We start from the raw sequence: 13,178 nt of genomic DNA on the forward strand, positions 1-13,178 counted from the left end.
ACCATATGCAAAGCAAGAAAACATTGGCATCGGTGTAGGTGCCGAGCTCAACGGTGTCATGAAGCAAAGGCTTCACAATATCAAAAAAATGGGAAAATTCTAAAATGATATCGTCCTGCCAACAGTGTGTAGGATTTTACGGTTCGTGAATTAGACACCAAAATCCCAAGATACAACCTCCGGAAGGATAGTGTTAGGTTCAAGATTGTTAGGAATAAAAAAGTAATTATATAAGAGGGGGGAGGGAGGTTGAGTTAAAATAAGATCAATTCTATATTTTTTGAAAAAGTGTAATTTTACAATTTAAATTTATTATTAAAAGCCCCTCTCCCATGGTGGGACAAGGCATGGAAAGTGAGTGAAGGAGGAGGAGCTCGCAAGGGTGAAGAAGGTGTGGTGTCAAAGATGCCGTTGAAGAAGGTGGTTTGTGCAGGAGATGTATAGTGTGCGCCAAAAAATACAAAAATCAAGGAAAATAAAATAAGGCAATTTTGTTTTAAGAGTTTGAATTTTACCAAAGCACTTCGTTTTGTAAAGTAATGAATAGAAAGGAAAAGGAAAGGAAAACAAATAGAGGAAGAGAAATACTTATCATTAAAGTCTGTCCTCCCAAAGAAAGGAATCATGTTTGAATCTTGCCAAAGTAGCTTTTCGCAAACAAATCTTGTAAGTGTTTTTGAATCAATTAAAATTTTCTTCTCCCGAAAGCTTCACATTTGTTTCATCTTCTTACCATCGCACCATCTACAATTACGCCATGTCATATCGAACATCCGCGAATCACAAAACATTGATGGTTGTGACACACGATTGCGATCATTACGACAACAAAATGTTAGAAACAAGGGGAATAGTGCACAACTCCTTTCAAAGCCTAGGACAAAGGGCCAACCCTCATTGTAAGAAGCTATAAAAGCCACTTTTGGTGACTTTTTTAGCTCTTCTTTTTCTCTTGAGTTTTATATCTTCATATACCTTAAGCTTCATCACTCTCTTCCTTCTTCCTTAATCTTTCACTTAAGTGAATTGAGTGATTAAGAATAATCACTATTTAGCTATACCTTAATCACTTTATTGTTACTAGCATAATTGTAACCATAGTTATGGGCTAATTTGTACGGATGAAGGGTAAGGATTGAGTTATCTCAACCCTATGGTGGGAGATAACTTTTGAGTGTTTCATCACCTAGTTACTTTTTATAATAATAAAAACAACCAATGGGAAACACACACAATGGCCTAGGGTTTGAGCCTATATAAGAAAGCTCACTACCTTCATGAAGGGGAATCTTTTTTTTATTTTATGTTATGACTCATGAGATAGAAACTTTGACAGTGTGGCAAACCTGTAGCTTCATACGTGTGTGCCTCCTCCTTCGTCAAACCCAATGTATGATCCATGTTTGTACATTGTGGTATGGGACACCAACGAGGGACTTGGATCTGTCTCTCACCTTCCCTAACGGGTGGTCGGGTGGATTGTCGCCCTTTTTCTTATTTTCCTCTTAAATTTTGCTTTAAGTTAATTAAGATTCTAATAGTTGGTATCCGAGAAAAATTTACGTTTTCTTGTGTTGGTTCATTTTTTTATGTTTTCCTTGATCCTAGAGCAATTAACAAGAGCTTGTAGTTAAGGAGATTGTAGTTACTTACCAAATAGCAAGAACTATTGCCTAATAAGAATAATAATGCACAAGTTGAGGGAGAGGTATGCGCCATTTTGCAACAAATATTAACCCTTAAAGTAAACTACATATATGAGATATATGTAAGATGGTAGGTTTCCCAGAGTGAAAATCAAACGTTCTCGACCATATACGGAGCAAATAAGTCGACCTAAGTGTCAATGAACTCTTGAGGTCAAACCCAACCTCTCGACATGATGTGTTGAGGAGGATAATGGATGAACTAAATGCGAGATATAGATAAATTAAAATGACCACAACTTAGATTAGTAAAACTTTTGATGAGACTTTTGAGACAATAACATTAATAGATGCTTTTGGTCCCCACTTTGAAATTGATGACACTAGCATGAGTCTCCAAGTAATAGTTAACAAGATCACCATACTAGTCCTAATGAACAAGGTTTGGACTAAGTATCGTAAGCTACAAATCTTAGCAAAAGTAAAAATGATCACTTTATACAAGAAGTTAAGGATGATATATGGCTTTACACAAAAGCAGCAGGGTATAATAGTGAGCCACACATTTTAGGTGTATGGATCAAGTCCTATCTCATATTTATTATTGTTTGTTAGGGTGACCTTTCTTGAAGGTGAGTTGATTACTAATGGTTTACAAGCACAAAAGTAGTACAACCTATTGAGTATGAGGCTACACCCAAAAGATCCGTGAACAATAAGTGAACCCATTTTATGGATGATTAGCAACTTATCATATACTTTTCTGCAAGGTTGTTACCTTGTGATCTCAAAGGGAATTGGAAAATTGACTATAATATAGAGTTATGGTCAAAACATAATAATAAAAAGTTTTGATATGATTTGGATTCCCTTGTTAGCAAATCCATTGGCACCAAATGTTGTGATGCCGATGAAGTGATGGTTTCATGTTTCAATTCTATTGCACAAAGATGTAAGCAATCTCAAGCTAGACTAAATGCATCCCATTACCCAAAAAAAGTTGTTACGAGGACAATGTGGTGGTGCATGTTTCACTTCTAGTGTGCAATGTGTGAGCATCTCAAGGTAGATCCATTAGAAATAGATTTGGTGCTCCCAATCCATTTGGGTAAATTAGGACTACTTAACTTTATCATAACAATGGAATGTTGGGTGTATATTAATCCCTAATTGAGTTTATCACTAGGTATATAAGGTGAATACACTAATGTGACAATAGAACTAACACCTAAGAAAATAAGGACCTAATTTTTACGAATAATTAATTAAGAACCTAATGTGACAATAGAACTAACGTGAATACACTAATGTGGTAAATTAATTAAGAAAATAAGGACCTAATTTTTACGAATAATTTCAAATTATGCAAGTCAAGAGCTCAATCACCTTCAAACTACTAGGAAAATACAAGGTTTGGGACAAGCCTTTCGAAGGTTCATCTCGAGTAAAGAAAGTCTTAGTGATGATGAAATAAGTAATTAGTTTTCATCGTCATAAACTTATGTCTACAAGAGGAAGCTGAATTAGTAGCCCTCCTCAAAGAGTGTAAAACACAATGTTCACATGGAGCTTTGAGGATATGAAAGGGGATAACCACATGAAGTAGTCATGGATATATTATCCCTATGCGACATAATGTAATTATGGCTTGATATGATGACAAACATGGAATCACTCTTGACAAAACTAAGGTCAAAATCTTCTAGAGATGTCTCCACCTTCTAATATAATGCAACTTTGGGTGACAAGGGTACTACAAAAGGCTTTGAGAACATGAGACTTACGTGCTAGGTATTTCATCTAATCAATGGGTGTGTAGCTAGGAGATCAACATTGAAGTCACATTATTGGGATAAAGAGTTCCATGTCCACACAAACGCCTTTATGTTTGTGGACGACGTTCTAGCCCAACCAAGGGAGGAAAAATAGACTTTGCTACAACTTTTTCTAACTGTCAACTCAAACAAGTGGAACATAATTATTTGACAATAAAGAATTATAAGGTGTGTTCCACAAGTATTGTGCGTCGTTTCCGTGTGCTTCACGGTTACACATTTATGGATTGATGGAATTTTGCCTCATGTCAACATCGTTAGCCTATGATCTGGACCGACATATTCCCTTTTGGTGGCGAACTAGGCCAAGGTGGTTGTCAACCACCTTGGAGCTACTAATTAGCGTAGCTGTGATTGTTACTACTTAAGCTCTCTCTCTCTCTCTCTCAACAACGGAATGGGCTCTAGCATTTATCAATGTGTACGGTTTCCTCGTTTCGCAAAGAAACCGTACACATCGATACATGCTAGAGCCCATTCTATTGTCTTCCATTCGAACCATTGTTTCCATGTGACTTACCTCACATGCATTGCGATGTGAGACGGGGCGTTGGGGCACAAGTGATGAGAGTGGTCGACTATGCACACATTGCCCTAAACAAGTTCGAGAGTCCGCGGTATCACACTTCGTACAATGCTCTGCCTCTTATCAGATTCGGCCATGCTTTCCACACATCTTCAACCAAAAGCCCAATCCTCGCACGAATTTCTCTCACAACCACAACGTGCACCTCTCGATTGCAACATTCATTGGTAAAGTTTTGGAACATCAAGAGTCGCTACTCACTTTCACACACATCACGTGAAATGTAAATATTTTTGGTCTCATGGGTCATATTTGAACTCCAAAGACGATAATATAATCTATCTATTTATGTATGTATGTATGTATCCATAGTACGTAAAATTCATGTTCGTCTAGCATAACGTTCGTTTTCATACGTTGGAAAACGAATGCGAATGTTATTCAAACACTCTTGCGACTTTATTTTTTGTTTTTTTCCACTTTTTTTAGTTTATTTTTTAAAAAACTTTTTTTTTTCCCCCTTTTTTTAGGTTTATTTACCTCATAATAAATAGTTAATCCAAGAGTATGGTATTTACCCATTCTTCAAAAAAGGGGTGTTTACCATACTCGAGAATGCGAATGCACGCATGGTACGTATGGTTCAAACTTCATACTATGAATGTATGTATCTATCGAAGGGTCGAAGGGTACCATTTACACCAGAAAGTCTTGAGTTGTGAGGTTTTGAAGTGTTATGAAGTGGGGGGTATACGTGTATAATTTTGTAAAAGCTTCTTCAGAGGGAGGGAGGGGTATAACCTACAAATAGTTTTCTGCACTGCACTGCACTGGAACCTGCAGAGCTATGGCGACGACGATTTCCTGCTCCTGCTCCTGCCATCGCAGATATTAGGGCTACAGACTTCTTCTCCGTTCCTTTCTTCCTTTTTCATCCCCTCCTCGCTCTTCTGAAGATTCGGCCAAACGGAAGCCCGGAAGAGATCCGAAGGAAACCACAGAGATCTCGTGGAAGAATCGCCAGACGAATTCCTCGTTCGTAGGGCTTCCAGGAAGGCAAAACCTCCTCCTTTCTGAAGAGTACCAGAATCAGATGGAGAGCTGTCGACACGAGAAGATAAGCGAGGGCAAATCTTCATCTTTGCCTTTCACGGCGAGATAGAGATATGGAGACGTAAGCAAGGAGATATTTGCGATTACGCGAAGGTATGAATTTTGCCTTTTTTCCGCTCCCTTATTCATCTATGGAGGATTCAATGAGAGGAAGAGATAAAGAGATTTTCTGAAGAAAATCTGCAGAGGTTATTGCGATATTAGGTAAGTGAGATTCTACCTTCTTCTTCTAAAGAGGTATCAAAAATCAGAAAGAACCAGAGATAGATAGAGAGTGACAAAAAGAATAAAACTGAATTTTTCTGAAAGAATGCATGTTTTTGCTATTCCAAGAATGTGAGGCTTCGATTTTTCTTCTTCGTATCCTTAAAAAGGATTAGAATCAGAAAGAACACAAAGATTTCAAAAGAAAAAGAGAAACGGGGATTTGGCAAAGATAGCAAAGATCTTTTCAAGTACAATAAGATAAAACTTCGCTCATTCTTCTTCTTCTTCTTCTAGAGAGGGGAGAGAATCAGAAAGAGACGATACTGCTGATACACTCAGAGAGAAAAGAAAGAAGTTATATTGGATAGAACTGATATACGCAGAGATAGAGAATCGATGGTGCTCTATAATGCACAACAGCACTCTTTAGTAAGAAAGAGAGATGCAGAGGCAAAATGGATGCTTTCAGGATTCCTATGCTGCTTTGTGAGATAAAATATCTAGTATCTGTTAGAGAAATAGAGTACCCAGTATCTGTTGAGAAGGAGTATATGTTATCAAGCAGAGAAACAAAAAGGGCATCTATAGTCTTGTATAATACAATACAATACATTTGAGAGAGACAATGGAAGGTTTCAGGCCTCTTATGCTACCTGGCCATATACACACTGGACAGCTATGTCCGGTGTGTATGGCTCCTCATTTTCCCTTCTGTTCTCCACCTCCACCTCCACACCCCCATCATCATTTTGTTGCAAATCACCATATACAACATTTCCATCAAAGACCAACATTTATTCAAGGTGACCATATGTTTACAGAACCTCGATTCAGACCTCCCCCTATTGCTACTGAAGCTCCCATGGTTCCTCAACGTCCTTATTATCCACAAGGGTTTCCGTCACATGTTGTTGAAGAACATCATCATCGACCTCATCTTCCTCCTCCACTGCAAGATCATAATCAGTTTCAACCAGGAGGAGATCTAAGGTTTAATACAATGACGATGCCTCAGCAAGGAGTTAACAATCGGATGGTGAATTCAGAGAGGAATATGGCATCTTTTCAACAACAGAGAATACAAACCGGGAAGGATGATAGATTATTAGTTCAAGATTCAGTACCTCATGCATTTCTTCAAAGGAACAATTGCTTTAATGGTGAACCTGATTCAACAAATAAAGCCGAAGCAACTATGAGGAATCAGTATTTACCTGGACGAGTAGCTGGAAACTATTCTGAATGGTCTCACAGAAGACAAGCTTTTCCATCAGAAGCATCACAGGCTATGGAAGTTTCACAGAATATGCATATGGAAGCGAACATACATTCTAGCTCTGTCCATTGTGTTGCAGGTGCTCCTAAGAACCAAGGTTTACTAGAAGGACAATCTGACATACAGTTTAACAACTCTGACAAGGAAGGATTTTACACACAGAAAGATGGTGAAATTCAGAAACATGGATTGAAGAGGAAGCAGCCAATGTCAAGAGAGGAAGAGTTGTTAATAGAGAAGGGATTATTAGATGATGAACAGAATCCTACAGCTCAGAAATTCTCTCATCAGACTGAATTACTTACGCAAAAGAATAGAAGTGTAGGAGGGATCAATGAATCAAAAATTCCCATTAGTCCGGAGAAAATGATGTCTAGCTGGCCCAGTGAAAACTTTTCTGGTAGAGGATGGCAAATGTTTGCCTCTCAACAGGTATCACAAACTGGTAATAGAAGCTTTAGACCAGAGTTTCAAGAAGGAAGGCAAGATAATGATATACTGTTACAACGGCAGAATAAAGAAATTTTGTTACAAAGGCAGTACGAAGAGTGGGAAGCGGAAGAGAAACGCATGGAAGCTCTGAAGAAAGCTGAAATCCTTGCAAAAGAAATTCAACAACGGGAAGAAAGCTCTCGGAACATGGGAAATTTGCAGTCAAGTCAGTTATCCGATTCTAATATGGAACAGCTTTTGATAGTTAAAAGGAATCAAGACAATATGAGTTCTGAGGATACTTATTCACGGTTCAAGACAACAATGAATGAACATAATTTGCCTCAAAACACCAGCATTTCATCATATTCTTCTCAAATGTCTCATCAACCCCAGCAATCAAACTATTACTCCGATTTGCAATTGAGTAATCATGATCATGAACTCCACCAAAGATCCATTCAACATGGAATGCAAGGGGAACAGTTTGATCATCAAAGACAAAATATTCCTCAAAAACCATATTTTCCTGAACAATCTTTTTCTATCTCTTTGCAAGGACAAACAAGGGAAGGTTCTGTGCAACAACGAAGGGATTCTCCAAATCCTATTCAATCATATGAAGATTACTGGCATCAGAATGGTCCAGGACACCGGAAAAATGAAAATGCAACAAATATTGCACAGGAAGTAGGACAATGGCATGAAACAAACTACCAGCTACTTCAGTCATATGAACAGAAAACACATCAATACAAGCAATCTATAGATTCAAAGAATACACAATCTCTTGTAAATGCTTCAGCCCATCGGGGTAATCTAGCTGAAAATGTCCATCAAGTAAGATTAGCTGAAAATGCTCACCTATCAGGACATTATCCAACAGGATCTACTATAGGTCATGGTGGTATTCCTCCACTTCCTCCTGTTTCGATTGATCCTCCTCCACCATGTTCACCACCTCCTCCATTACCTCCCTCGGATTATCCTACTGAAAATATGCCACCACTACCTTCATCACCAATTTCTTCAACATTATTGGCAACAAGCCATTTTACTATGCATGGTTCTTCAGGCAATCAACAACATTATCAATTCCAACAAGACCAGAATCTACTCTCTAGAAATCAAGGTTATGGCTCACAAGAACTAGGTCATCCCCAGCATATGGTGAGTGACTGAAGCAAAGTCTACTCTTTGTTTGAATTTTTTAACCTTATCAATTTCGAGTCCATCCCTCAGCATATGATGGCTGAGTGAAGCAATTGATTTGGAATTTCTTCATTTACAAAGGAAATCATTGTTGATAAGCTTTAGATTTATTCTGTTGGTTGCTCAGGCTGACAGTCATCACCAGACACAATTACAGCAGTCACATCCATCTCAACAATTTGAGAGACTGAAAACTATTGATGCTGTCAGCATATTTAGAAATCCAGGTCGTTTCACAAGACCAGACCGATTTGTTGTAATCCTTCGAGGACTTCCAGGTTGGTAAATTTCACATGTTCATGTGTGGCTATTGGGGCATCATTCTAGTAACTAAGATTGATCTTCACAAATTTCAGGCAGTGGTAAAAGCTATCTAGCCAAAGCTTTGCGTGATATTGAGGTAATGAATGGAGGTAGTGCTCCTCGGATACACTCTATGGACGATTATTTTATGTCTGAAGTGGAGAAGGTAAGTTATATACTATTGTGTATTCTGAGCACATGACCTCCATTTAAATTTTTGATAATGAACGAATTTTGAAGGTTGAGGAGCTAGAAATGAGTGCAAGCAGTTTGAGGAGTAAGAAGAAGATAGTCAAGAAGGTGATGGAATATTGCTATGAGCCAGAAATGGAGGAGGTAATGTAAATTTTGCCAACTGCATATGCTTTTATGAAATCACTGTCTATCTAGGGCCTACACATTTTGTGCATACAAATTTCATTTTTTTGTCAACCCTTACCAAAGGAGTATTTATGATGGTCTGCTATGTGTGCTTTGCAGTTCTTTCTTTGATATCAACTAGAGTACTCCATTTGTAGATGTGTTGCTGTAACACTTGTCTCTGAAGATAACTTAATTCTCCAGATAATTTAATTCTCCTCAATTTTGATAGGCTTATCGAGCAAGCATGCTGAAAGCTTTTAGGAAAACTTTGGAGGAAGGCATGTTCAAGTTCATTATTGGTATGGAGGTTTTAGAATTTTATTTTTCATTGATATGTGATGCTATTCTGCAGTAAATTATGTTAGTTTCTAGAAGTAGAGAGAAATTATCTTGGTTAGTAATGTTCTCAGTAATAAGGATGCTTGGGCTTGGGAGTTATGAAATATAGTTTAATTGAATGATGTAGATGCGTGAGTTAAAAGTTCTGCTCAAATATTGTTTTTCCTATACGATTTATGAATTCCACCATTTTGAAAATCGTGCGGTTGGTCTCTACCTCTCAACATTAATGAGACTTATGCAGAAAATAGAGACGCATGATGTGCGCATGCATGCTCATATATAAGTTCTATAGCAGTACATTTTAGAATGCCTATTAGTAGGCCATTATAATTACAGGGGAATGTTTTCCACGAACTTTTCTTTCGGCTAACTCAGCTGCAGTGGTGCTCGCAACACAATATTGACCATTTTGGTTTCTCTCGCATGTGGGCCTCATCTTAGTGGATGACCGCAATGTGCTGATAGCTGATTTTGCTCAATTTTGGGCAATTGCCAAGGTATATTATCTCGACTTTAATGGATTGAGTATGCCGCGATTCTTTTTCCAGTAAATCTGTCTTGTCTTACCTCATTTTTAGAATGATCGATTGTACATTATTAAAGCATATTATTTATCTGCCATTTTACCTGAGTTTGATGTGTAACGATAATTCCAGCTCCATCAAACTGGACCACAGCTCATTTTGAGTGTTTTTAAAATTTAAACGCAGACTTGATGATGCGTTTTCTGATGCCTTGATATATTCAAGAAGTCACCAGAGTTGGTGAGACTTGCTCTTTAGATGATGAAGCACATGTACATAAATGCTGAATTTTCTGCGACACAGTTAAAACCTTATGCTACAATTCCCTTGCCAAATACTCATCAGTAATTTGATTACTGTTGCCATTTTGAGCAAAAAACTTGATTATGATATTTTTGAATTATGACAGTCCATCATCCAAGTCAAATATAAGTAAAGAATGATATATTACTCTGCTGAATGTATGATCCTTGAACCTATTACAACATTATCAATATATGCTTATTCCTCTACCTATAATTACCTTTATGGTAGCCATGAAGCTTTACATCTCATTACCATGCCAAGTAAACACTTTTATCTTTGTGAGAGACAATGCAAGTTGCAACTGATGAAGAACCTGCTTCATATAAAATCTCTATTATCGTACATGTCTTCTATTACAAATTCTTGGAGTCATATGTCATCACATATCTCTTTTTTGATTATCACAAATTACTCGTGCCACTTCTTTGACCCACTTTCTCTGTTATGCTATCCTATATAGTCAAAATTTGTGTTTCCATTTGAGGGAAATTTGACTCAACAAGGTCATCTAACCTCATTTTGAACATCACACAACCGTGAAGATACTCATGCAAGGTTCTCATCAATCTTACATTGGATTCCGAGAGACCCAACATATGTTCGTGTAGGTGATTGTGTGTCTTGCATGTATATTGTTTCACGTATTTGCATGTGACATTGTGAATTTCCATGCATTTTCAAGCAGCAATGAGATGAATGTGGAAATTTTTATAGTAGTGTAAATTTCATATCTCAAAAGGGATGGGAATCCTAAAAAAACTTAATTATCTAGCCACAAAGTTTCTTATTTTGTCTTGTAGATATAATGTCAACATTTGTGTACCTTTTTAGGAGCTCTTGCAGGTAGAATTGTATAATTTAGTCCATTATGCAATGAGAAAACTCAGTACTTTGAAAAGCTATGCTGTAAAGAATTTGAAAGAAATGAAATTTGCACCTGTTAATTTATACATAAAACTGTTATAAAGGCATTAAGAAATCCTTACTTTTTCGACTGTTACATTTACAAAATTATGTAACCTAGGTGACCTCTTTTATTCTACACTGTACATAAGAAAAAAGCTGTAAGGTAAAGGGTATTTCATGTGGGATTAGATAGCTAAGTTAAAAAAATAGATTTGAGAAGGTATTCATAACAGAGTGCTTGAAGTAACGTTATGCTTGTGTTGTTTGCACAGAGGTCTGGATATGAAGTATATGTACTGGAGGCACCATATACTGATGTTAAGGTATTTCTAGATTAATATATAGTTTGCGTAGTGCTTAAGAGTGAAAATTTTATGGTTCTGTCATCCAGTAATTTGTTCTACCATAATTTACTTGATTGACTACAGGGTTGTGCTGCGAGAAATGTGCATAACTTTACAGAGGAGCAAGTAAAATCTATGGCTGATCACTGGGAGCCAACCCCTCCGCTTTATCGAAAGTTGGATGTTTCGGTATGTACAGGAAATCGTGAACCTCTGATCAGTTAACTAATATTTGATCTTCTAACTAATTATTGTAAACCATCCAGTTGTTATTTCGAGGTGATGATTTGAACACTCAAGATATCATTGAGGTAAGGTATTGAAGGTCATGGGTTCTGTGTAGATATACTAGCATGGAAAAGCATAAAAATACCATCACTGGTTGCAGGTTGAGATGGATGCAGATGACATAGAACAGGAGGAAGAAGAAGATTTTCAATCACCGAAAGAGAAATCATTTGGAACTAGTGCTGATAGTTCAGGTTTGTCCCTTTACTGTATTGAAGGCCTAATGAGTCACTTTGTGATGCTTAGTGAATTATTTAGTTTCATGCAATAGTTTTGACATATTCTCTTGCATTCTCCATATCCAATTACTATAGGACATGCACTTTATGTTTGTACCATAGAGGCGTTGAAGCATAGCCTAGAATGACCGGTCATGGTACGTCTCTGAGCTGGCGATAAATCATTGGTAGTAGTTACACGGAGGTCCTTTCTCATGAGGTGTCAGTATCAACTCACGACAGAATGTAATGCTATGGAGGATGAGAACCTAGTTGGGTCCCATATACTTTTACTGGAATGGAGACCATAAAGCGATTACTTGTTCTAATTTTGGATCTATAGGCTTATTGATGACTCAGTTTATGTGTAGACATGTGTCTCTCCCTGTTATGGACCAACCTTTGGTGAGATTAGGAAGACATGTAGTAGCTTGGCAGACAAAACAACGAAGAATCTTTCAGACTTCTGCTAATGACTCATAGAGTAGCTTCAACAAGGAATTGTGTATTGAAGCCACTCATATGATGGACCTATCGTACAGAGACTTCAGGAATGTGTCTTGATATAATCTTTCTTGCTATTTTTTCACATGATCAATTGGCAGTTTGTTTTTTGGTAGGTAGGACATTTGCCATTAACAAGATTTATTGTATACATCTGATCTGATGACATTTTTAGTGACTTCTTCCTTATGTTTCTTTTACTAATTAGCAATCTGGTGGCTTTCCATGCTTAGGACATGATTTTGTGGGTGCCGTTGCATTCATACAATCGATCCATGTGAATATGTCTTGTTTTAGATTGTTATTTGATGAAATTGATTTTAATACCTTTGATCAGAGAATTCAACATGGGGGGATAGATGGGAGGACAAGAGTGAACCTGCAACTGAATCCAAGGTGTTGCCAGTGGCGAAAAGGCTCATCAAGAATGACAGCCTTGGGCGTGAGAATATCAAGAAAAGCAATGACAATGCCCTGTCGGGGTTAATGACAACCTATGGTAAAAAAGATAAGTTTGTACATTGGTCAGATAATGAGGTATGTTGTAGCTTTAGAAGGAAACCAGTTTATCACTATCTTTTTAATATGAGGACTTACAATGTATTCTGATTGGTGCATGGCCTATAGGGTAATTCAAGGAGCAAATTGGGATTTACTATAGCATCTCAGAAGGGACCATCTCTTATTATTGGACCTGGTCCTGGGTATAATGGGGTATGTATGTACCACTATAATATTCATATGGTTCCTTATGGAATGTATTGTAGACTCAGTGAATTGAAATGAAAACGTCAGATTTCCAATCCTGTCATGGCTGAAGATGACAAGTGCCT

At 37.4% G+C, this 13,178-nt stretch overlaps 1 protein-coding gene across 1 annotated transcript; it reads left to right on the top strand.

Moving 5' to 3' along the window:
* Positions 1-5,235: 5,235 nt before the first annotated feature.
* Positions 5,236-13,172, top strand: LOC147847461 (uncharacterized; the record flags this gene model as incomplete). The annotated part of the gene is made up of 13 exons (XM_087339166.1): positions 5,236-8,205; positions 8,375-8,525; positions 8,604-8,716; positions 8,791-8,886; positions 9,143-9,212; positions 9,697-9,752; positions 11,264-11,314; positions 11,420-11,524; positions 11,602-11,646; positions 11,724-11,817; positions 12,683-12,882; positions 12,973-13,059; positions 13,141-13,172. Coding segments are annotated over exons 1-13 (3,353 nt in total), but the record flags the coding sequence as incomplete, so codon positions are not given.
* Positions 13,173-13,178: the final 6 nt, after the last annotated feature.

Source organism: Azolla caroliniana, unplaced genomic scaffold (genome assembly GCF_043228905.1).
Source record: "Azolla caroliniana isolate FFs.n. ecotype wild unplaced genomic scaffold, voAzoCaro1.0.p SCAF_986, whole genome shotgun sequence".
Taxonomy (NCBI): Eukaryota; Viridiplantae; Streptophyta; class Polypodiopsida; order Salviniales; family Salviniaceae; genus Azolla; species Azolla caroliniana.